General features: G+C 40.3%; 1 protein-coding gene across 4 annotated transcripts in view; it reads left to right on the forward strand.

Annotated features, from left to right (window-relative positions):
* Window positions 1–21,930, forward strand: part of FAM13C (family with sequence similarity 13 member C) — a 114,900-nt gene that overhangs the window by 26,573 nt on the left and 66,397 nt on the right. For all 4 annotated transcript variants that reach the window (XM_045581857.1, XM_036438418.2, XM_036438419.2 and 1 more), the window contains one exon: window positions 20,625–20,743. In XM_045581857.1, coding sequence (XP_045437813.1) covers window positions 20,625–20,743 — 119 coding nt within the window. The remainder of the gene's footprint in view (window positions 1–20,624; window positions 20,744–21,930) is intronic.

Raw genomic sequence — 21,930 nt, forward strand, 5'->3', positions numbered from 1 at the left:
TTTTGGATTCTTTTTTCTTATTGCTTTTCCTGTTGGGTGTTTTTTGCTTCTTTGTTTTTCAAATCTTTGACTTGATTCTTGTGATCCTCTAGTCTGCTATTGGATCTCTGTATATTATTCTTTATTTCAGTCAGTGTATGCTTAATTTCTAGTTGGTCCTTTTTCATATCCTTGAGGGTCTCACTAAATTTATCAGTAATTTCTAGAAAATTCTTCAAAAACCTTATAATCATGGTTTTGAACTCTATATACTCCATTTCTTTCATTTGTGACCTGTTTCTTTATCTCCACATTTTGGCTGCTTTCCTGTGTTGATAGAATGGCTTGTGTGCTAGGTGTCCTATAGGGCCCAGTGGCTCAGCCTCCCCAGTTACTTGAGGTGGACACTCTTGATGCATTCCTTTGTGGGCTGTGTGCATAGACTTGTTGTAGTTAAGCCTTGATTGTTGTTGGTATCACTGGGAGGAATTGACCTCTAGGCCAATTGGCTGTGAGGATCAGCTGTGTCTATGATGGGAGAACTTCTGTGCTGGAGACACCCTTATGAGGCAAGACTTGCTTCAGTGAGGCTTTGGTGCTCACTGAGTCTGCCCCCTGAGTGTGTCCCTTATGGATCTGAGGAGTTGTAATCTGGATAGTCCCACTCTGACTACTGGGTAGACTGGCTCTTGGATCTCCAAGGACGTGCTATTATAATTTAGCCTCTGTCTGAGGCCACCCAGCAGGAGCTATGGAGAGATCTGCAGATTTCTCTTCTTTGTTTGGGTTTTGGAGATGCCAGATGAGAACCAGCTGTGAAGCGATGCAAGCTGCTATGGGGCCTTGGGCCTTCTTTTGCATGTTCTGGGTCTCTCCGACTCAGCTGCAGTTTGTTAAGTAAGTTTAGATTTCAAAGGACAAGGCAATTCATATGCAAAGCCTCTGCACCTGCTTGGTTGGGCAGGATCTTAGGGCAGAGCAAACATCAATGGCTTCCCTTCAGCCCTGCCCTAAAAGTCCCCTTTGGTCTCAGTGTCCCATGATAATCCCTGCAAGCAATCTGAGAGAAAGCTGCCCTCCAGTTCTGCCCGCTGCCAGACAGTCCAGTTTCTCCCCGTATGAGTCTGGGTCCCCAGAGTCTTGCCCAGAACTGGAGTTCAGAGCAGTTGGGAGCTTGTGCCTCCCTCCCAATTGAGAAAGACAGCCTTGTTAATCAGTTGCCAGCACTTTCAGCATGCATGTGCCTCCATACCTCTGCACTTTACTTCTGCAGCTCCTCTGAGTCTCAGTGTGCTTTTCTCTTTCCTTCCAGTTGTAGAATTTCCACTCAGCCAGCATTCCTGTTGTTCTGGATGATGTCTGTTTTGTCTTCAGTTGTAGTTTTGAAGTGGTTGTGTAAGGCAGCAAGTTCAGGTGTTTACCTATGCCGCCAACTTGGTTTCTCTCCCACAAAGGTCATTTTTAAAAATCAGAAAATGCACCAGCTGCAACTGTACTTTAGCATTATTTTATTTTCCTGTCTATGACATTTTCATTATTTGGTTATAATTTATGAAATGACACTCTAGAATTTATTACAGTGTCTGATTGCAATGCCATAACTCTGAACACTTTGTTGTTGACTATGGGTACTTTTGAAGTTAGTTTATTTTGGCTTCTTACTTGTGAGCCAATTGTTAAATATGATTTAGTCAGAGCCTTTTAATGTTGTATTCTTTAGAAGTTTTATTTCCATTGCAAACAAGACTAAGGAGTGTGTCTTTAAAAAAAAAAATAAAAAATATATATATATATATATATATATTTTTTTTTATTATTGATTTTTTTTACAGAGAGGAAAGAAGAGGGATAGAGAGTTAGAAACATCGATGAGAGAAACATCAATCAGCTGCCTCTTGCACACCCCTCACTGGGGATGTGCCTGCAATTAAGGTACATGCCCTTGACCTGAATCGAACCCGGGACCTTTTAGTCCGCAGGCCGACGCTCTATCCACTGAGCCAAACCGGTTTTGGCAGGAGTGTGTCTTAACACACATACAAATTATCATCTGTCTCCTTATTTCAAAATGAATGATTTTAATATCTTTTTTAGTTTTAGTGATTTTAGGACCTACCTTCAATTTAAAATATGGCCCAGCCCACACACACCAACCAGGCCTTTTCTTTCACTTCCCAAACTGTCAGTTTCACTAATGATCCCTTCCTGGGCAAAACCGTCTATCAATGTTTGCTTGATTTGCCAGACCAGGCTCAGTTTCATCAGTGATGCTGGACTGAGTGTGCCAGATGGGGCCTCTGTTTCCCCTCTTATCAGTGGAAAATGTGACCTTATTTGGTCATTGCAGGTATTATTGAGGTAAGAATTCATATGAGATCATCCTTCATGTAGAGTGGACCCAAAAGCCAATGACCCAAATCCTTGTAAGAAGAAGAGAAGACACAGAGTGACACACAGGGAAGAAAGGCATATGAAATCACAGTCAGAGATTGGAGTTATGCTTCCACAGCCAAGGAACACCAGGAACCTTCTAGACCTGGAAAAGGCAAGCAAGGATTCTTCCTTAGAACCATTGAAGAGAGTGTGGCCCTGCTACCATCTTGATTTTGGACTCATGGCCTCCACAACTGGGAGAGAATAAACTTTGCTATCTTAAACCACCAAGTTATGGTAATTTGTTATAACAGCCCAAGAAAACTAATACTAGGGGCTTCTGGAAGTCAGACTGTGCACAAGCTGGCTCCTCCCTGTTCCAAAAGAGCAATAGCCTGGTGAGAGGAGGTGTGGCCCTAAACAGACTGGCAGGGCAGAGATTTGTGGATATAGAGTGGGATCCACTTACTACTGTGGGGTCCAAAGTGGGAACCTGGGGACAGGAAAAGGGCAGGTACTCGGAGTAAAACTTCAGATGGCAGTTGCAGCAAGACAGGTCTGTTGCTGTGTTATCCGCACTGACAGAGGTGTGTGTGCGTGGGGTGAGTGTATTATCTTTGGGGAGACAGCAATAGGAACCACCACCTTATCGTGTGCAGGGTAAGAGGCAGCCTCTGTTGTCATTCTGTTTGTACTTGGATCCCAGTGAGGCCCCTAAGGCTATCTACATATTTGTGAAATCATGGATAATAGTACCCCCCTCTTCCATAAAATTGTTCCAGGTTTTAAATGAGATATCCTTGTAAAGTACTTACTGTAATACCTGGAACTTAGTAAGAGCTCAATAAATATTAGAACGTTTGGTATGGTTATTATATTCGTGTGTGTGTGTGTGTGTGTGTGTGTGTGTGTGTATGTATAGCCCAGGACCAAACCAGAGAGGGTTGGACCTGCATTGGGGTCTCAGAACTGTTGTACATTGAAATTCGGACTCAAACGTTTTTTGTTATTATATGTTTTTTTCTAGTCTGCAGTTGTAAGATTTAAAAAATAAATAAATGGGGGAAAATAGTTATAGAGATAAAGAACCATTGAACAGACTGTCAAACTATAGCGGGAAGGCAAGGGAGGTTGCGGGGGCAGGGGAGGGGGAGGGTTTTAAGAGATCAACCAAAGGATTTGTATGCATGCATATAAACATCACCAATGGATATAAAACACTGGGGGAGTGGGGTAGGGGGGGCTGGGAAGAGGTCAATGTGGGGAAAAAAGGAGACTATTTGTAATGCTTCAAGCAATAAAAAAAAGAAAAAGACTAAGCGACCATTATGAGTAGTTAACCGAATAACCAGTCAACCAGTTGCTATGACGTATATTGACCACCAGGGGGCAGACACTCAATGCAGGAGCTTCCCCTTGGTGGTCAGTGTGTTCCCACAGCCAACCTCCCAAGGTCCCCCCCTGCCCCCCTGCCAGCCATCCCCGATCGCTGTCCTGGCCAAGGGACCCCCACCTGTGCATGAATTCATGCACTGGGCCTCAGTATTGACATAATGTTGAGACTGATAAGTTCCTATACTTCTAGGAAAAGACTTATTGTTTTGTGACCATGGTTACCAGTATCCATCAGAACTTGTTTCGCACCTGTTTAAGTTGATCAAATGCGGCAATCCCCCATGCTTCTGTAAGCTAGTGGGTCAGTGACACCAGGCAACAGCGTAACTCTAGTGTTCACACTTCTGCAAGTTAGCCAGTCAACCACATGCTCACTCTAATTTTTCTTCTGCACCTATAGGTCAGCTAATACCTGAATATTCCAGCTTCTGAAGTTTTCCAGGACCTGAATGAGATAGTCTCTGCTTTGCTTAAGGAGAACGTTTGTTCAAGTGCAGCTCTCCCTTGCTTTGGCAAGCAATAAATTCAGCTCTTTGTTCAGATATTGAGTGGGCAGCTGTCCCTTCAATGATGGAAATATGTATAGATGCAAAGGGAACTATATGGAAGAGTTCACAGGAGAAGTGACTTCTGGTCCAAGTTGTGCATTGGGAGTTTTAATTAAAGTAGAGAAAAATGTGGGGTAGGGACAGGTCTTCTGAGGGCACACACAGTGAGTGAAGGCATGAGTGATAATGGCAGTTGAAGGGCTGCCACCTAATGTGTCATCCCTGAACTGTAGGGTGTGCAGGGGTGAGGTGATGGAAACTAGACTGAAACAGTTTACAGGGGCTGGATTGTAAGGGTTTTGGTTTCCATCCTAGGGAGTTTTCCTCTTCTGGTGCTTCTCAAACATTTTTTGAAGTTTCTAGTCTTAACTGCAAAGGCAATTCAACTTTTACCATAAAAAGGAATTTCTTTGAAATCTTCCTGTGTAGGGCATATTTGTCATTCTATTTTGGCTGCCTTGCATCTGAACTCAGTTGTTGTACTTGGAAAATTTCCCACAGAGGGAAAAAAGAAGAATTTTTTTGTTTCCACTGTACAAGCTGAAATGCCAACTTTTTCAGCCTCCCTTTTGGCTAGGACACGACCACAATCTGGGATGGGAGTGGACGCAGAAAGAGAGGAGACTTGGGCTATGTGTGGTGGTTGTGGTGATGGTGCCCATTGTGAGTGTGGGGTGTGACTGATGAATACTGCAGAATCATGGCTTTCCATCCTCCTAAGATTCATATATTCCCAGCATCTTAATATTGCTGACATCAGAGTGCTCCTTGCAAGCAATGTTGTGATAGAGTTTGATAAGCAGCAGCATCTAATTTTTTCCTTGAAAAGTAAAATAATACGATGCAGAGTGTTCGGTGGTTGCATAAGTATCCATGTGGGACCAGTTCTGAGCATAAGTTTGGCCTCATAGCCCAATGCCTAGTTCTTCAGAGCTTTGGCTTATTTTATAAGCTTTCTAGTAGATTCATTCTTTGCTTAAATTAGAGTTGTTTTTATCGATTTTTTTTCTTTTTTAGAGAGAGAGAGAGAGTGAGGAAGGGAGAGGAATAGAGATTTAGAAACATCGAAAAGACAGAAATATCCATCAGCTGCTTCCAGTATGCCTCCTACTGGGGATCGAGCCCACAACCCAGGCATGTGCCCTGACCAGTAATCAAATTGGACACCTCTTGGTTCATGTGTCAACGCTCAACCACTGAGCAACACTGAGTTTGTTTTAAATTGTTTGAAGCTTAAAATTCTGACTAGTATATGCATGTCATTTAAAAAAATCTTTAGAATGCTGTAATTTATTAATATATTTATTTTAAAGAAAAATAATTTCCCCCTAAACTTTCACTTAAACTTGATGTCCTGAGAAATGATGGAATGCTGATAACTCATTATTCAACAAATTTTTATGGGGAACCTCCATGTGATTTTATGGAGAATGAGTCCAGGTGGAGCTTTCACACCACATACATCTTGTGGGCTTGCATGCTCCTGACACAGGGCCTAGTGCCTGCCTTTCCTATCCCTGCAGACTTGAGCCCAGTGTCAGATGGACAGTGCAGGCAATGGAGGGCTGGTAAGTATTTTAACTTTCTGATGTGCAGAATCATTTCTTATAGGCTTCCTCCAATTATTCATCATGGTTCACTTGGTGGAAGAAATCTTGTTTCCCATAAGAGACAAGATTTTTTCCTGTATCTTAAAGGTCTATAGAAATTCATTTAGAGCCGGGAGCTGTGGCATTTTGTTCTGAGATGCTAGATATGCTAGATAGGAATGCTTTTGAATTGCTATGTTCTGGGTGGTAAACTCTTTCTATATTCCAGATAATTGTTGGATTTCCAAATTAAAAACTTCCTTAGCATGGGTGGTACTACAATTAGTATTTGGGTCTAATAAATCTATGTAAACATAAAAATGTTTTTGTGGATTACCTTTACTTGGAATATTCTATTCATTCCACATGTATCATTTGGTCTTATTGTATAGACGGAAACATTCTTTTTAAATAGAGACCCCCTTTGAAGCAAAAACTTTACATACTTTACTTGCAGCTGAAGAGTTTGATAAAAGACTTAGAGGGAAACAGTCCTAAGCACTGTAAATTGGGAAATTAGACATAGAGGTTGTTTGTCTGTGCCTTTGAAAGATAGGGCATAGCCTCAGTGGTTCTCCTCTCTACATGATTATTATGTCTAACAATTTTTTATAGACGGTCATGTAAAAGACCTTAAAAGACCTCCTTTTGTGGGTTCTGGTTTGTGCTGATACTTTTGATGGAGGTCTTTTAAGAGGTAGCTACTATTTATATTTGCACCTTTGTGGAATGCTCCAAAGTCTAGTATCTGGGGTATTACCAAGGGCACCTAATTTAAAGACTTGGCTTTAATAAAATAGATGAGAAGCCATAAAACAAATGAATGTCAAGCATTCACAAGATACCACTGTTTTTTTGTATGCCTATTCTCTTTAAATATCTTACAATAATTTTCTTGCCCTACTTTACTTTCTTACTGCTATTAATTTATTTTTAATTTAAGATAGTGCAGCACATAGTATTTTATTTCCACCTCAATTTATTTCAAGTTATAAAATGCTTTTTAATATAAATTTCTGTCAAATAAAATTTATCTAGGCCTTTCTGAGATAATATTATGTCCCCTCCTTTTCCACTGCCTTCTATAACCTCCCTCAAAAAAACACAAAAAAACCACCCTAAAAACCAAAAGCAGAACCATATGTTTTGAAGATGGCAGAGATCTGATACTTCTATGGTTTTTAAAAGGAGAATGTTGGAATGATTTGATTCTCCTGCATGTTACCTGTTCCTCATATTGTGAGAACTGTTAGACTTTCTTCAAGTCCTCCATGACCGGCTCAACAGAATGAATGACACATGCCCCTTGTTAATACAGAAACATGTTTACAGCCCAGTGTTGAAAGCTGTGAAACACCCTAGTCTAATGCTGTGTTTTGTTCAGTACTTGGATGGAGTTCTTGTTCTATAGCAAGACCTAAAGCTTTCATTTATTGAGAATTTGTAAGAAAAGGTCTGGGTTGAATTTTACATGACCATCTATAAAAAATTGTTAGACATAATAATCATGTAGAAAGGAGAACCACTAAAGCTCCCCTCCAAGTCTTTCCAAGTACTTACATGCCCTCATTTAAGAAACATACTCGGTAAGTTATGCTAATAGATGGGAAAGCAATTTGAAAAGTTTACCTACCACAAATGCAAGCTGCTGTTTCTATTTGGCCATTTCTTATGAAGTCAGTGAAACAGCTGTTCAAGGCCCTTTCCTAGGCCAAACTCTCTCAGCCTCATTCCAGTTACAGAAACGAGCGTGCAAGCAATGAGAAACTGGCTTTTCAGTCCAAATAATTTCCGGAAATTTCAACTGGCCTTTTTCTAAAATTAGTTCCAATCTTTAGAGTTTCAATGCTGTGTGTGTGTGTGTGTGTGTGTGTGTGTGTGTGTGTGTGTGACTACTCTCTAAGACCAGGCACTGGTACTCAGTGGACATGTTATGACTGACGGAATGAATCAACAAATACAGGGTGTCCCTCCAAAATGTATACACTCTTAACAACTGATAGTTCAATTTTTGAAAATGAAATATATTTTAATAAACACTGCCTTTATAATTATTTAAAGTGTGTATATACATTTTGTTGGAACACCCTATATTTTGTAAGGTGCTGAAGCACTTTGAGAAAGTTAAAAAAATGCAAGACAAAGACACCCTCCCTTGGAGTGCTCACATTTTTAAAAAATACATATTTTTATTGATTTCAGAGAGGAAGAGAGAAGGAGAGATAGAAACGTCCGTGCCCCCCACTGGGGAATGAGCCAGAAACCCAGGCATGTGCCCCTGACCGGAATTGAACCCGGGGCCCTTCAGACTTCAGGCCATCATTATATCCATTGAGCCAAACCAGATCGAGCCGAGTGCTCACATTTTAACTTGGGGGACTTAAGCCAAGCACACAGATTCTGTGTATACTGCAAAACAAGACTGTCCAGAATTAAACACACAGAGAATGAGAGGAGACTCCAGAGAGAAATAGGACTGTTTCTTTGTGGCCTCAAGTCATCAGAGGAGATGAGATTTGAGGGGGACCACCCAGGATCCATACATTTTTGTATTCCCCCAAAATTCATACGTTGAAGCTCTAATCCCCAATGTGATGGGATTTGGAGATGGGGCCTTTTATTGATTTCAGAGAGGAAGTGAGAAGGAGAGATAGAAATAATTTGATTATGAGAAGAGTCGAGAGTGTGCTTTCTTTCTCTCTGTGTCATAAGGCAAGAAGGCATATATCTGTAAACCAGGGTGAGGGTCCTCACTGGAAACTGAATTGGCTGGCCCCTGGTGTTGGATTTCCTAGTGACCAGAACTGCAATAAATAAATTTCTATTGTTTAAGCCACTTTATGGTATTTGTGTTATAGCAGGCTGACCTGACTAAGATAGGATATAAATAAGACGGGAGTAAGGTAGGCATTCCTGGAATCAGGAAATTGCACTGGAATGAGGTCAGGGTGCAAAGGGATCTCCTCAGAATATATTTTGCATCCTATGGTGCTCTTAGTTTCGTAGATTCAATCTTCCATTATTATTATAGAAGGTCAGAAATGGGGAGGAATCTGTGTTGACTTAGCAACTTGAACTTTCTTCTTCTCCTTCCTCTTGTCTTCCCTCTTTCCCTCCTCTCCTCCTCTCTCCTCCCCTCCCTCTCCCTTTCCTCCTCATTCTCCTTCTCCTTCATTTTTGTTATTTTCCTGAGTGATAATCTGCTTTGCTTGTCACAATAGCCCCACAGCTAGAACTATCCCTGGCACTGTAGAAATTATTCAGTAAGTATTTTAATAAGTTGCCATCAAGGAACCACAGTTTGTTAATAACTAGAATTGGGAGGCCCCCTTTGCCCAACTGCACATTAGTTGTGGCGCTTTCCCTGCATTTGAGGATCTCTAATTTTCCTTGTGCTTTACACAAGTGAAGAAGCTCCTGGAACAAAGATAATTGTTGTGATGGTAATTTTGGATTTTCTCATGATTGCTTTTGGGAATACAAGAATAATTTGATTCTTACTAAATGAAATAAAATAAACAAGGGAGCTTGTGAAATAAAACATTGAGGGATATTTAAAAACAAAGAATAGCAGACATAGTTTAATAATTTCAGAAAATAACATGGTAGACATTCCTTAGCAACAGACTGTTCACTTTCTCCATGAAAGGGGTAATAAAAGCTGGTTTTTTCCTTGGAAGGTAATGCTGTAGAATAAATGGTATTTAAAGGGAGATGATTTAAAATATACATAACTATTTAATTTTTATTAAAATAACAGAAATTAGCACTTCTGATTTTTAAAATTACACTCATCTTTTAAAAGTCAAAATAAGTCACTAGCTTCTGCAATAAGCTTGACAGGCCATTTGGCTGAGAAGGGAGTACAGACTTGATGAAGGTGGCCTTTCGCCTTTCCCCCATGCCTCTGCTCTGTGGATATGACCAAGCACTGGTAGGAAAGCTTAGGCTTGTGTTGCCATATTTATAGGTGTTGACTCCCTTTTCCAGTTATCCCATTTGGTCATTATTCTTTACAGTATATTTTTATTGATTTCAGAGAGGAAGGAAGAGGGAAAGAGAGAGAGAGAGAAACATCAACAAAGAGAGAAAACCATTAATTGGCTGCCTCCTGTATACCCCACACTGGGAATTGAGCCCACAGATTGGGCATATGCCCTGACCAGGAATCGAATGATGATCTTCTGGTTCACATGTTGACAGTCAACCACTGAGTCATGCCAGCTGGGAGGTCATGATTTTTGATTCCTTGCTGAAAATTATGTATCTCTTATTTCCTTTTGTTTAACATTTTAATTTTTATTGGGGATGATATTAGTTAATAAAACTGTATAGGTTTCAGGTGTACAAATCTATCATACATCATCTGTAATATTGTATTGAGTGTTCACCACCCCAAGTTAAGTCTCCTGTCATCACCATCTATCCCCTCCTTTACCTTCTCCTACCTCCCCCCCACCACCTTTCCCTCTGGTAATCACCATATTGTTGTCTATGAGTTTTTTGTTTTTGTTTTTTGCTTAATCCTTTAACTTTTTTAATATAAAGAATGTTATATATCTTTTAAAATATATTTTATTAATTTTTTACAGAGGGAGGGAGAGGGACAGAGAGTTAGAATCATCGATGAGAGAAAAACATCGACCAGCTGCCTCCTGCACACCTCCTACTGGGGATGTGCCTGCAACCAAGGTACATGCTCTTGACCAGAATCTAACCTGCAACCCTTCAATCCGCAAGCCAATGCTCTATCCACTGAGGCAAACCTGTCAGGGTGAGAATATTATATATCTTTATTAAAATTTAACATAAGCAGACTGTAAGAAACAGTGGCATCTATTTTATTTTATTTATTTTTATTATTTCAGAGAGGAAGGGAGAAGGTGAGAGAGAGAGAAACATCAATGATGAGAGAGAGTCTTTGATCAGCTGCCTCCTGCATGCTCCACACTGGGGATGGAGCCCAAAATCTGGGCATGTGCCCTGACCGGGAATTGAACCGTGAGCTCTGGTTCATAGGTCGGCACTCAACCACTAAGCCATGCTGGCCAGGCATTGGCACCTATTTTAAAGAACAACATCTTCAGACAGAAGTCATATAGTTAAGTCAAATATTTATACAATATTTAATGTTTCTTTTATTGTTTTACCCTTAGTTAAAATACTTTAGCATCCCATTCATTAAGATATAAGTAGGTTCAGGCAATAAGCTTTTTCTTAGCATTTTCTTCCCATTTCTCTTTCTTGGTCTTCTTTGTAATCTCCTTCCTATCTGCCTGTCTCTTAAATGTTTTAATATGAAGCATTCTTGCTTAAATTATACAAGCAACACATACTTGTTAAACAGTTCAAGCAATAGAGCAATTTATAACAACATGCCTTACAAAAAATAAGTACACAATTATGCATACATATTTGGTCTTCTCTTTCACCTCTGTGCATGAATGACCTCTCACTATATATATTATGTTGCAGCTTGACTTTTAACAACATAAGTGTTCTCTTCCAGGTTTTCTCTCCTCTCTCTGCTCTCTCTGAATGGTGTTATACAACTTGTAGTTTAGTCATCTTCCATGCTCATTTTCAAATATTCCCAGCCCTGGTCTGCTTCTGGGACCCTAGCTCATCTATCATTGTCTACTTGGATACCTTATGGACACTAATACCCAACTCTTCCTGAACACTCTTCCTCTTCCTGACTCCATCTCAGGAGCAACAATATCATTCATCCCCTTTTCCAAGCTGAGGAATTGGCATCATCTTCAGTTTCTTTCTCAATTCAGCCATATCCTATCAATCACCCAGGCCTATTGTTTCTACCTTTTTAATATCTTTTAAATCAGTTTTCTTCCTGGTAACACCTCTGTAATGCCAGTCACTACTTGCTTAGGGTGCTCTAATGATCTTACCGCCCTCTCTCCTTTCACTTTCCCTCTTCACCTTCTAATCTCTTTGCCTCACAGGCCCAGATGATCTTTCTCCAGTGCAAATCTAAATGTGCCTTGTAATATTCGGTTATGAGGCCCGCACTTTTTAAGACTTTCAGGGTTCATATGACCTGGCCTCCGCCCTGTGCCTGCTTGCCTTGTTGGTCACCATCCCCAGCTTTGTTTGATTCTAACCCCAAACACAGTCAGTAACTTGAGTTCCTTGAGCATGCCATGTTCTCACTGCACATGCTTGCCTTGGAACTGAGTTTGCCATCATTCCTGTATGTTCCTAGAGCATCTTGTCAAATCTCTACTCTCTTCTCAGCCAAATGGCCTGTCAAGCTTATTATAGAAGCTAGTGACTTCTTTCAACTTTTGAAAGATTACTATTATTTTAAGAATCAGAAGTGCCAATTTCTGTGATTTTTTTAATATAAATTGAATATGTATGTACTGTTATATTTTAAATCATCTCCCCTTAAACTTAAATACCATTTCCTGTAGATATACTTCTTCAGGGATACTTCTTCTACAAACTGAGGCAGGAACTAGGAAGAGCATAGAATGTAGCACCCAATGAGGACCACATGTTTAAGTGATGAATGAATGTACCCTGTTTCCCAGAAAATAAGACAGTGTCTTATATTAATTTTTTCTCCCAAAGTTGTGCTAGGTCTTATTTTCAGGGGATGTCTTATCTTTCCATGCGCTAGGTCTTATTTTCGGAGGATGTCTTATTTTCGGGGAAACATGGTAGTCAGAAATCCATAGAACTGAAGGGGTGGACTGTTCCAGAATCCCCAGTTATAATGGTTACATCAAAAGCTCCACACACCTTGAGGGATCAGGCTGGTTCAAAGGTGAGGATAAACACTTTTGGGGTCTGGGCATGGCATTTTGGGATACTTTAGGGAGTAGAGCAAAGTGATCATGAACAGAATCTGTCTTTTGCTTTCCTATAAGCTTTGTCCTGTTTGGGACCTTCTGTAGACTTAGTGACACATTATAATTGGAGTGAGTGGGAGACTTGGAGGCTTGTACAAGTCCTGAGTCCTCAGTGAGGCAAAAGTAGAAATGTGAGAATTCTTGGAGTGAGGGAGAGGGAGATAGATTTAGCACAGTCACAACACTCAGGGCGGCAAAAATTGCCCTCTCACAGCTGGTTAATTCTTCCACTCCCCACCTGCCTCCATCCCAAGTTTGTGCAAGCTCATTAAAGGAAGACCTTCCTTTCTTTGTGAATCTCTCTTACCTCAGAGTCTCTGTATCCTTTATCCAAAAGCTATAAAGGGAAAAAATAAATACCATTAAGAATCCATATGCTTCATGACTCTCTTTTAAACTTTATTATGTGCTCTGTTGATTATACACTTGAATACTACCCACCCCAGCTGTTACATTTTGTTAAACGTGACTGTGTTCATGCTGATTTGCATAGGATTCTTCTCAGCTCTATAGTGATAAAGTTAATTTGTATATCGGGACCCAGCAAATGGAGACCTCCACACTTACTGGAAACACCTGTCAAGGCAATTTAATTAATCAATCCTCCAGCTCAGCTTTAGCTGGTTTACCTTCCCTTGGAGACTAGGACCTGCTAGCCTTAAAAGGAAATCCCTGACCCCCAGCCAATCATGCCCTGCTTCCATGTTACCACTTCTAAATAAAATTCGCTCTTGCCTAACATTCTTCTGGAAGAATGTCTCACTGCTTGTGTGGGCCTGAGCGCCCCAATCCATGGATTGTTTTCCCTTGAATAATGGATGTCAAACTCAACACTGAATTGTTTAGCTTTGTTATTTGACCATTTGGCACTTTGATGAGACCCACAGGCAGCTGCTGAGGATTCTGGGATGGTTCCTTGATGCAGGTGAAGGTGCCCTTGGAGCCTTTTGGTTCACTGCCTCTTGGGCCGCCCTCAGGGAACTCCGGTAAGCTTCTCTTGGATGAAGCTGCGCTTATTTGTCATTTTGAGCTCTTTGAATTTGTTTGTTCCAATATTTCCAGGTGGAAAACTGAGTGTGAGAGACTCCAGAAATCCCAGAATCCCTCCATGCGGGAAGAGCGCTGTACTTCCCCCAATCCATGGATTGTATTCCTTTGAATAAGGGGCATCAGACTCATTACTAAATTTGTAGTTTTGTTATTTGACAGTAGTAAACTTGGGATGTTGAAACATAGTGCAAAGGACTCTGAATTTGGGTTTTAAAGTTTGAATTTAGGATCTGAGTTCTCTGGCTCACTCAAGTGATACAGTGTGACCCCCTATTTTATGTAATTTTGAATTAAATATTGAATATAAAGTAATAAGATTCACATGCAAATGATTTAAATTATTGAAGTTCCCTCACATTTATCAAGATTTGCATAATTCCAAAGCCCTTTGGGTGTACTGAGTAATAAGCTGTGTTTATTTTATTGAAACATTTCCTCTTTAGCTAGTGAACAGAAATCCCCAATTTCTTCTGTCATGGGAATATTCTTAAATTACACAAATCTCAGTCAGATTTTGCAGGGTCTTCAGGAGGGCATCTCTTACATAAAAGACAATTTGGCCGTGGTCAGTCCCCTGTCTTGTCTGCACTTGTTTATTGCCACTGGGGAAAACTGGTAAAGAGTGAAACCCACCTCGTAGTTTTAAGTGAGGAAATAGAGGTGTTTTGTTTTGTTTTGTTTTTTAAAGTGCCTAGTTTAGTGGCTGGTGTTGATCAGGTAGTCAGTGAATGTTATTTGATTTGGGAAGTGGGTAAGATAGACAACATAATTTGAATGTCTGTTTCCTACTAGAAATGCTCACAACTGTAAGCAGTAAACTGGGGGATATCTCTGTATCACAGATAAGGAAACAGGATCAGAGGAGATCCTGCTTTGGATTTTGAACCAATACCAGTCTTCCTCCACGATTTATTTTATTTCTGGGTTGAAATGGTGACTAAGGTTGGTAGACATTCTTAAAAAAAAAAAAAATAGGTGTGAAGAAATAGTTCTCTCGGTCTCCTGTTTCATAAAGGGCCAAGATACTTTAAATACAGGCATTACTCATTATATTGTTCTTATTAGCTCTATTGCACTTCACAGATGTTAGGGTGTTGTGTTTTTTTTGCAAATTGAAGGCAAGACCCTCCACCAGCAAAAAGGTTACAAGTTGCTTTTTGCAGTGGTCTGGAACTGAACCCACAATATTTCAGACATGATTTTTTAAAATATTTTTTTTTTTTTGATTTCAGAGAGGAAGGGATACGGAGAGAGAGAGGGAGAGAGAGAGGGAGAGAGAGAGGGAGAGAGAGAGGGAGGGAGGGAGGGAGGGAGAGAGGGAGGGAGGGAGGGAGGGAGGGAGGGAGGGAGGGAGAGGGAGAGAGAGAGGGAGAGAGGGAGAGAGAGAGAGAGAGAGAGAGAGAGAGAGAGAGAGAGAGAGAGAGAGAGAAACATCAGTGATGAGAGAAATCATTGATTGGCTGCTTCCTGTACGCCACTCCCTTGGGGGTTGAGCTTGCAACCCAGGTATATGCCCTTGACTGGAATCAAATCTGGGACCCTGCAGTCCACAGGCTGATGCTCTATCCACTGAGCCAAACCGGTTTTGGCGGGCCACACAATTTCAAAGGGAATTTTATATCAGCTCATCCAGGTCCTCCTTCTAATTATTAAGTGAATATAATAATCCAACAGTTCTTTTAATCAGGAGTAGAGGCCTTTAAAATTTCCAAATTCAAAAGGACTTGAAGCCACTTTTACAGACAAATGCAGGTCTAAGGTGAAAAGTGTTTACCTGTAACAAACACGCTATCTATTCCTAGGCTGATTAGGTAGATTTATAAAACTTTTCCTTGTTTAATCTAAGCGCTGAATACCTATGATTTTCTAAATGATGGAGATATCAGCAGTATTAATCATTCCCGTTAGAACTCTTGGGGAGAACATGCTCTCATAAATACAAGGTATTGTTATTAGCAGTGGAGTGATTAATTATAAAAGCATTTAATCAAAAATTTAAGCCAGCAGTTGAAGAAAACATTTTTTATCAGTTTTGGAATAGAATGGACACAGATAAAACCTCAAGGCGAGAAGATGAAAAAAGTTAATGTTTTGGCTGAACACAGTTTGGAAGCAAGATTTAGAGGATGCATTTGTCCTTGAGGCCCAAGGGTAACATTATGACTTGGGCAAGCTAGAAAAGATGGGCAAGGACTGGGATTAGGATGGAACATTTTCTTTCTCTAGGTCTTGCATTTGTACGAAACAGGGAACCTGTACGGGCCTGAAAGTAGCGGCCGTGCCGTCGGATCCAAACTAGTAGTTCTCTCAGGTTCTACACGAGTCAGCTGAACTCATTGAAATCCTAACAAGGACAAAATGTATTTCACAGTTTCTTCTTAGGAGCAGTTAATTTTTCCTTACCTGGGCTGGGGTTTTGAGCCTCTCAACATAATAGGCAGCTTCTCTCCTAGCCTCTGCTTATGAATCAGAACATAACCTAAATAACATTTGTTTTATGGACAGTTTTCTCATGAAATACCTCAGAGCTTAGTCAATTTGATTGTCCCCGCATGCAGCAAAGAAGCAACAAATCAATGAGGCTGGCCTTGGGGGGAGCTGAGTCAAAGGGAGAGGAGGATGGCTGGGAGCAGGTGCCCATCCAGGCTGCACCTGGCCACGTGGCAGGAGGACAGCCCGGAGGAGAAGGTTTTGGCTTCTCCTTTCCCCGTTCCCCTTGGTTAGCTTGGATCTGACCATTTGTTGCATTAACACAGAAGTAAGCAAGTTAGAGTCTTTTCTCTTGCACTTTAGTCTTTGAAAAACACTAGATTTTAAAAGTTCTTTGGGGGCAGGAATATGTCATTCACTATATAACCCCCTTAACTGTTAACATCCTTGGTATGTAGTAGGTGGTTTCTTTTTAAGTATAAGTATCTTAAGTATTTCAAGATAAACACTCTGTTTTAATGTTCTAGAATTTCTGTGCTGTGTGTTACAGCAGATTCCGAGCAAAGTTGTAATGAAGCTTAAGTGGGCAAAGGTAATCCGATCTTCTCTTTATATCTTGTCCACATGTTGTCACCTGGGGTAGGAGGTGGGAGAATGTTAACTCTCAATCATCCACAAGTACCTTCTGTAGCATAAGAACTTTCTTTGGCAGTCCTCGTTAACCTTGTCACTGGTCAGGTGGTGGAGTCCAACTGAAATAGAGATGGGAGCTCACCAAGAGCGTGTGTCCTGCTTTCCCATGTGTCTGGCTAAGTCTCTCTTACAGAACCAGATGATTATGGTGGAGCATTATGGTTCTCATTTTGTATTTTTCCTTTTATATCCTTATGAATAGTCGTAACTGGCAACATAACACCTTGAAGGCTATTGTTCTATTAATTCAATAATTATGGCATTCCCTTACTGTTTGCCTTCCTTCTTTGGGGGAAAGCATACAATTATTTTTAAAAACTGGGGTAAATAAGGATTGTGGTTCACTACCCTGTTTTCTCTGAGGTTACTGAGTCTCCCATATTAGACTTTTGAAATTGCTTTTTCTTCTGTGTCTCCTTGATAAGACTTTTTGTGTGTGTATCACTCATAGTACCATGCTCTCTGCTGGGCATGCTAAGTAGTTCCTTGATGTGAACACACACATCTTTTACATTTCTCATAGCTGACTACATCTTAAAATTGATGGAAACATTTCATATGGCATTTCCCTCCCCAAAAGCTGTTATTTAATCAAACTAAAGGTCATTTTTATAATTTATAGTATCTTAGAATACATGAAAGGTAGTGATGTTTTAGTTATCTGTAGCTGTGTAACAAATAACAATAAAAAAAACTTTTAAAAGTAATAATTTATTACCTCTTACAGTTTCTGTGAATCAGGAATTCTCTTAGGGACGATAGGGAGGCCTTATCTCTGTTCCATGCTGTCTGGAGCCTCAGCTGGAAGTCCTGTAGCCTCCAAGTTAGAATCATCTGAAGGCTGACCCCAGGTGAGCTTTGCAGGGGCTATTAGTTGACATAGGACTATTCCATGAAGAGACAAGTGAAAATATTTATTCTTTTTCTTACGAACAAAAGAACTGTCAAACTCATAGGGGCTTTGGAAGGATGAAAACATTTGACATTTTCTGAGATGGGCTGAACTTGGGCTCTGATCTCAGGGGGTTTGGAGATCAGCACTTAGGAGGCTGACCTGATATTTTTTTCAATGGAATGGGCAGCGTTATAGTTAAGCCTGTATTTTGCATCAGGGTCTACTCTAAGCATGTCAAACTCGAAGGCTAACATGGGCCAAATAAACAAAGTTTAAGTTTATGTGGGCCACAAGAAAACCAAAAGCTTTAATTTTCATAGAAATGTAGGTGTATTTCAATAGAGATATGCTGATACAAAGGGCTGAAATAAATGAGTAATTGTTAACATAAAGTAATAGAAAATTTTAATAAAGATTAATATTTTTTCTTGAATACTAACTTACCAGACACTGAATAACTGCACAAATTAATAAGCGTAACACAAATAAACCTATTTTTCTTGTTCTCTGAAAGTGAAATATTTCCTGTTGTGTACACCAAACAAGTCAGTCCAAGACTAATGATGTGGCACTTGGCTGCTAAAATATTCTCTGCTGGTCTTAGTGGGTAGAAATGGAACTTCTGCATGTAAGGCACATAAGGGAAATGAATGCAACACCATTTTAGTCATCAGTCACTAGTGAATGTTGTAGTTTGTTATTAATAATTATGTATAACAGGATATTGTAAAAAAGTTATGAAATTTTTATTAAAATATTTCTTAGATACTGTTATATTGGCTGGGCCATAAAAATACTCATTGTGAGCCATATGCGGCCCGCAAGTTTGACATGCTTATTCTACTCTCTTGATTGGTATTCAGGATGACTTATACCAAACTCCTTACTACTTCTTTCCCACCTCTCCATGCCATGTCGAAGTTTTAAACTCTAGGTGGGCAGAAAAAGCATTGCTGACAGTGCCATTTATTTCCTCAGGGACTTGCTTGTCAGCTGTCTGCAAATACTCCTTATCCACCCAGGCCAGAGAAATGGTTCTGTTTCTGCAATGATTTGATATCTCAGCCTCGAGTAGATTAGGCAGCACTTTCTCTAAAGTAAATTGTAAAATCCAGAGAAGTCCAGGAGTTTGTGGCCTCTTACCCGGCTAAACACTTTGTGGGTTCAAAGAATTAGATAAAATATTATTCTTGAAAATAAAGAAAAACAAAAGCAAACAAATAACCCAAAAGGGTAAAGTTTTAATAAAATGGTAATTTTTTTCTTAAAACATTTTAGAGATTAAAAGGGTCATTTCTTTAGGCCTTCATGTATTGAGGCTTCTAAATATGATGTTTAAAATAATATCATTATTTGTATAGAAACCTGAAATAAGAATTCCACCACAAAAATAAGTTTGCTTTTGCTGAACTTACTCTTAACACTGTTGCAGAAATTTGCACTTCATGGAGATTTTTATAAAAGGAATATTATAATGAAGAGCTCCCATCGACTGTATGCCTCCAGTTGGCAGGCACTGAAAGAGGTTGAATAAGGTCTTGTTCAATGACCTTATGAGCGTGGAGCATTATTCCCATTTTACAGACAAGGAAACTGAGTTCTACTTAGCAAGTAGCAAGCAGAACTTATTTCACTTAAACTGTTGTTTAGGGCAATGTGGCCAGCATTTGGGTAGCTATAGAAATTTTCACAGCAGCTACAAAGTCTAGGGAGCTAGTGTCTACTTTGATGTGAAATCTCCTCTTGCCTGAAGCAAGGGCTTTAGAAAAATTGAATTAAAGAAAGGGTCTTGGCAGGCCTACTTCATTGCTTTTTCTCAGCTCTGCTCCAATTTAGCCCTCTTATAGGAAGGCAAATCGAATTTTGTTGTAGAAGCTTGTGACGACTGTTTGGAAAATAGCTCCACCAAATTATTCTAGTATTTCAGAAAATGACTTCTGAGACACCTGACATACTGGCACGAGTACTGACGTACCCACAACCTAATAGAGCTTGCCCTGTAGTGCCCCACAGTATACTGCACTGTCAGACCCAGATTCATGGTGCCACTTGAATATTTTGACTGCAAGATTATAGCCACCAGATTCTGAATCTGTCACTGGTTTTGGCTTTAGTATTTCATTCATTAGGTAAAGAGAGGCTACTTTATTTGTCAGAGGTTTGACGTGGCTCAAAGACTATAGTGGTTCACCTGCTGAACATATACAAATTTTTCTTTTTTGGTTTGTGTGTCCTTGTGTTGAATCCAGATTCATATTAGCTTGGGTGTCTTTATGATATTCTCTAGAGAATTTGGCATTATGGTTTCTTTCCTAAATTAGTAGATTGCAAAATAAAATAACCAATGTAGCAATTTCTTTGGATGCAGTGTAGCTAATGGCAATAGTGTGTGTGTGTGTGTGTGTGTGTATGTGTGTGTGTGTGTGTGTGAACATTTCATACATGTTTCGTTTTTGCAAAAATGATCATATCTTATAAGTACTATTCTATAAATTATATTTTCAGACTTATTGATTAAATATGCTTTTAAAATGTCGTTTTAATGTGGTATGACTATATCTTTTGAAATGAGGCTATTTTATTATTATATTTTTCTTCTGTTATCTTGCAGCAACTTACTGATGGAAAGAGGCTTTTTAAATTTGAGGTCACTTACTAGCTCCCTGCCCCCCACTACAATTTGGTATCACGTGTTGTGTATTGCTGCTCCGCTGCCCGGAGACCTACCCCAGCCTAGGAACACTGTGAAACTGATGGCTGCTGAAAGCTCATCTACTTCTGCTGTTTCTTCTTACAGGACACAGAGCATGCAGCCCCCAGCCCGTCAGAGTGTCGGGGAAGAGCAGGAACGCCAGCTCATGAGAGTCCACAAAACCACACATTCAGAGGCCAAGAAGCAGTGTGGCTTCAACCAAGGTGGGCCCCTTGGTGTCAGAAGTCCCCCTGTGCCTGGGGTTTCTTCCTGTATGCTTGCCACCCTCACAGTAGGACCTAGGCTTCCTGACTTTTGTTGGCAATTTCTTACGGTCTGTAAAAGCTGCTTAGGGGGCTGGAAGTATCACTGATTCTGAGTTTAAGAGAAATGTAAATAACCTACTTTCTCTGCCTGCGGTTTGAAGATTACCAGCCTTAAGACCCAGAGAAGAATGAAGCTAGTCCTGCCCTTGGAGGGAAGCCATGATTAGGCTTGCCTCTGCAATAATGATAGAGATGACAGTATAGATGGCAAGCCAATTGCTTTTCACGGGTTACATCATATAGTCTTCAGCCCTTACTCATAGCCCCATTTCACAGAGGAGGAGCCTGAGGCTGGAAAATTAAGGTATTGGCCTGTTGTTACACAAGTGAAAAGAGCTGAACCAGAATTTGAACAGACAAATGTCTAATTATGGCATAGCAGGTGTGGCTTCTGTGCTGATCCGAGTGGTGTCCGTAGGCACCAGCACTTCTGCTAGACATGCTGGGCCGAGGGCAAGGACGTGGGCAGAAAGCTGTCTACAGCAAGGTTGGCACCACATTCTGATGGGAGCTCGGCATTGCAGCTGTCTGTGGAACATCTCTTCTGGAAGTAAACAGAAGAAAGAATTCAACCACTAGTGTGTCAGCTGTCTTTGTAGGATCTTGTGTACGGTGTAATCATAGCCCTGACTCAGTGGAAAGGGAGTTCGGTGCTTCTGAGCATGACCTTTAGAAAAAATTTTTTTAAGGTTTCAGAGTCTAAATGAAGCAACAATAACAGAGAAGATTGTGCAATGTGATTGTGCTTTTAAATATCCAGCATACTAAATTTAGAATCATAGAACCCCAAAGAGTTAGAGGGTGCCCCAAAGTAAGATGATCCAGAATCCAGTTGGATTCACAGGCACCTTTCATCACCCTCTTCACAAGTTGCCATCTCCTGTCTGTTTATTCTTACTTGACCTCAGGCCAGGTAAGACTCAGCCTTGTCATTTTTCCACTGATGAGGACATTCTCTGTCCTATTTAAGGCATTATTGTAATAGAGCTGTTTGGGGCTGACTGGGGCCAGTTTAGGCAGTAATCCTGTCTCCACCCTGCCTCCCCCCACCGACCAGACTGGTGACTCTCTCAGCCTGAATAAAG

Source organism: Pipistrellus kuhlii, unplaced genomic scaffold (genome assembly GCF_014108245.1).
Source record: "Pipistrellus kuhlii isolate mPipKuh1 unplaced genomic scaffold, mPipKuh1.p scaffold_m20_p_15, whole genome shotgun sequence".
Classification (NCBI taxonomy): Eukaryota; Metazoa; Chordata; class Mammalia; order Chiroptera; family Vespertilionidae; genus Pipistrellus; species Pipistrellus kuhlii.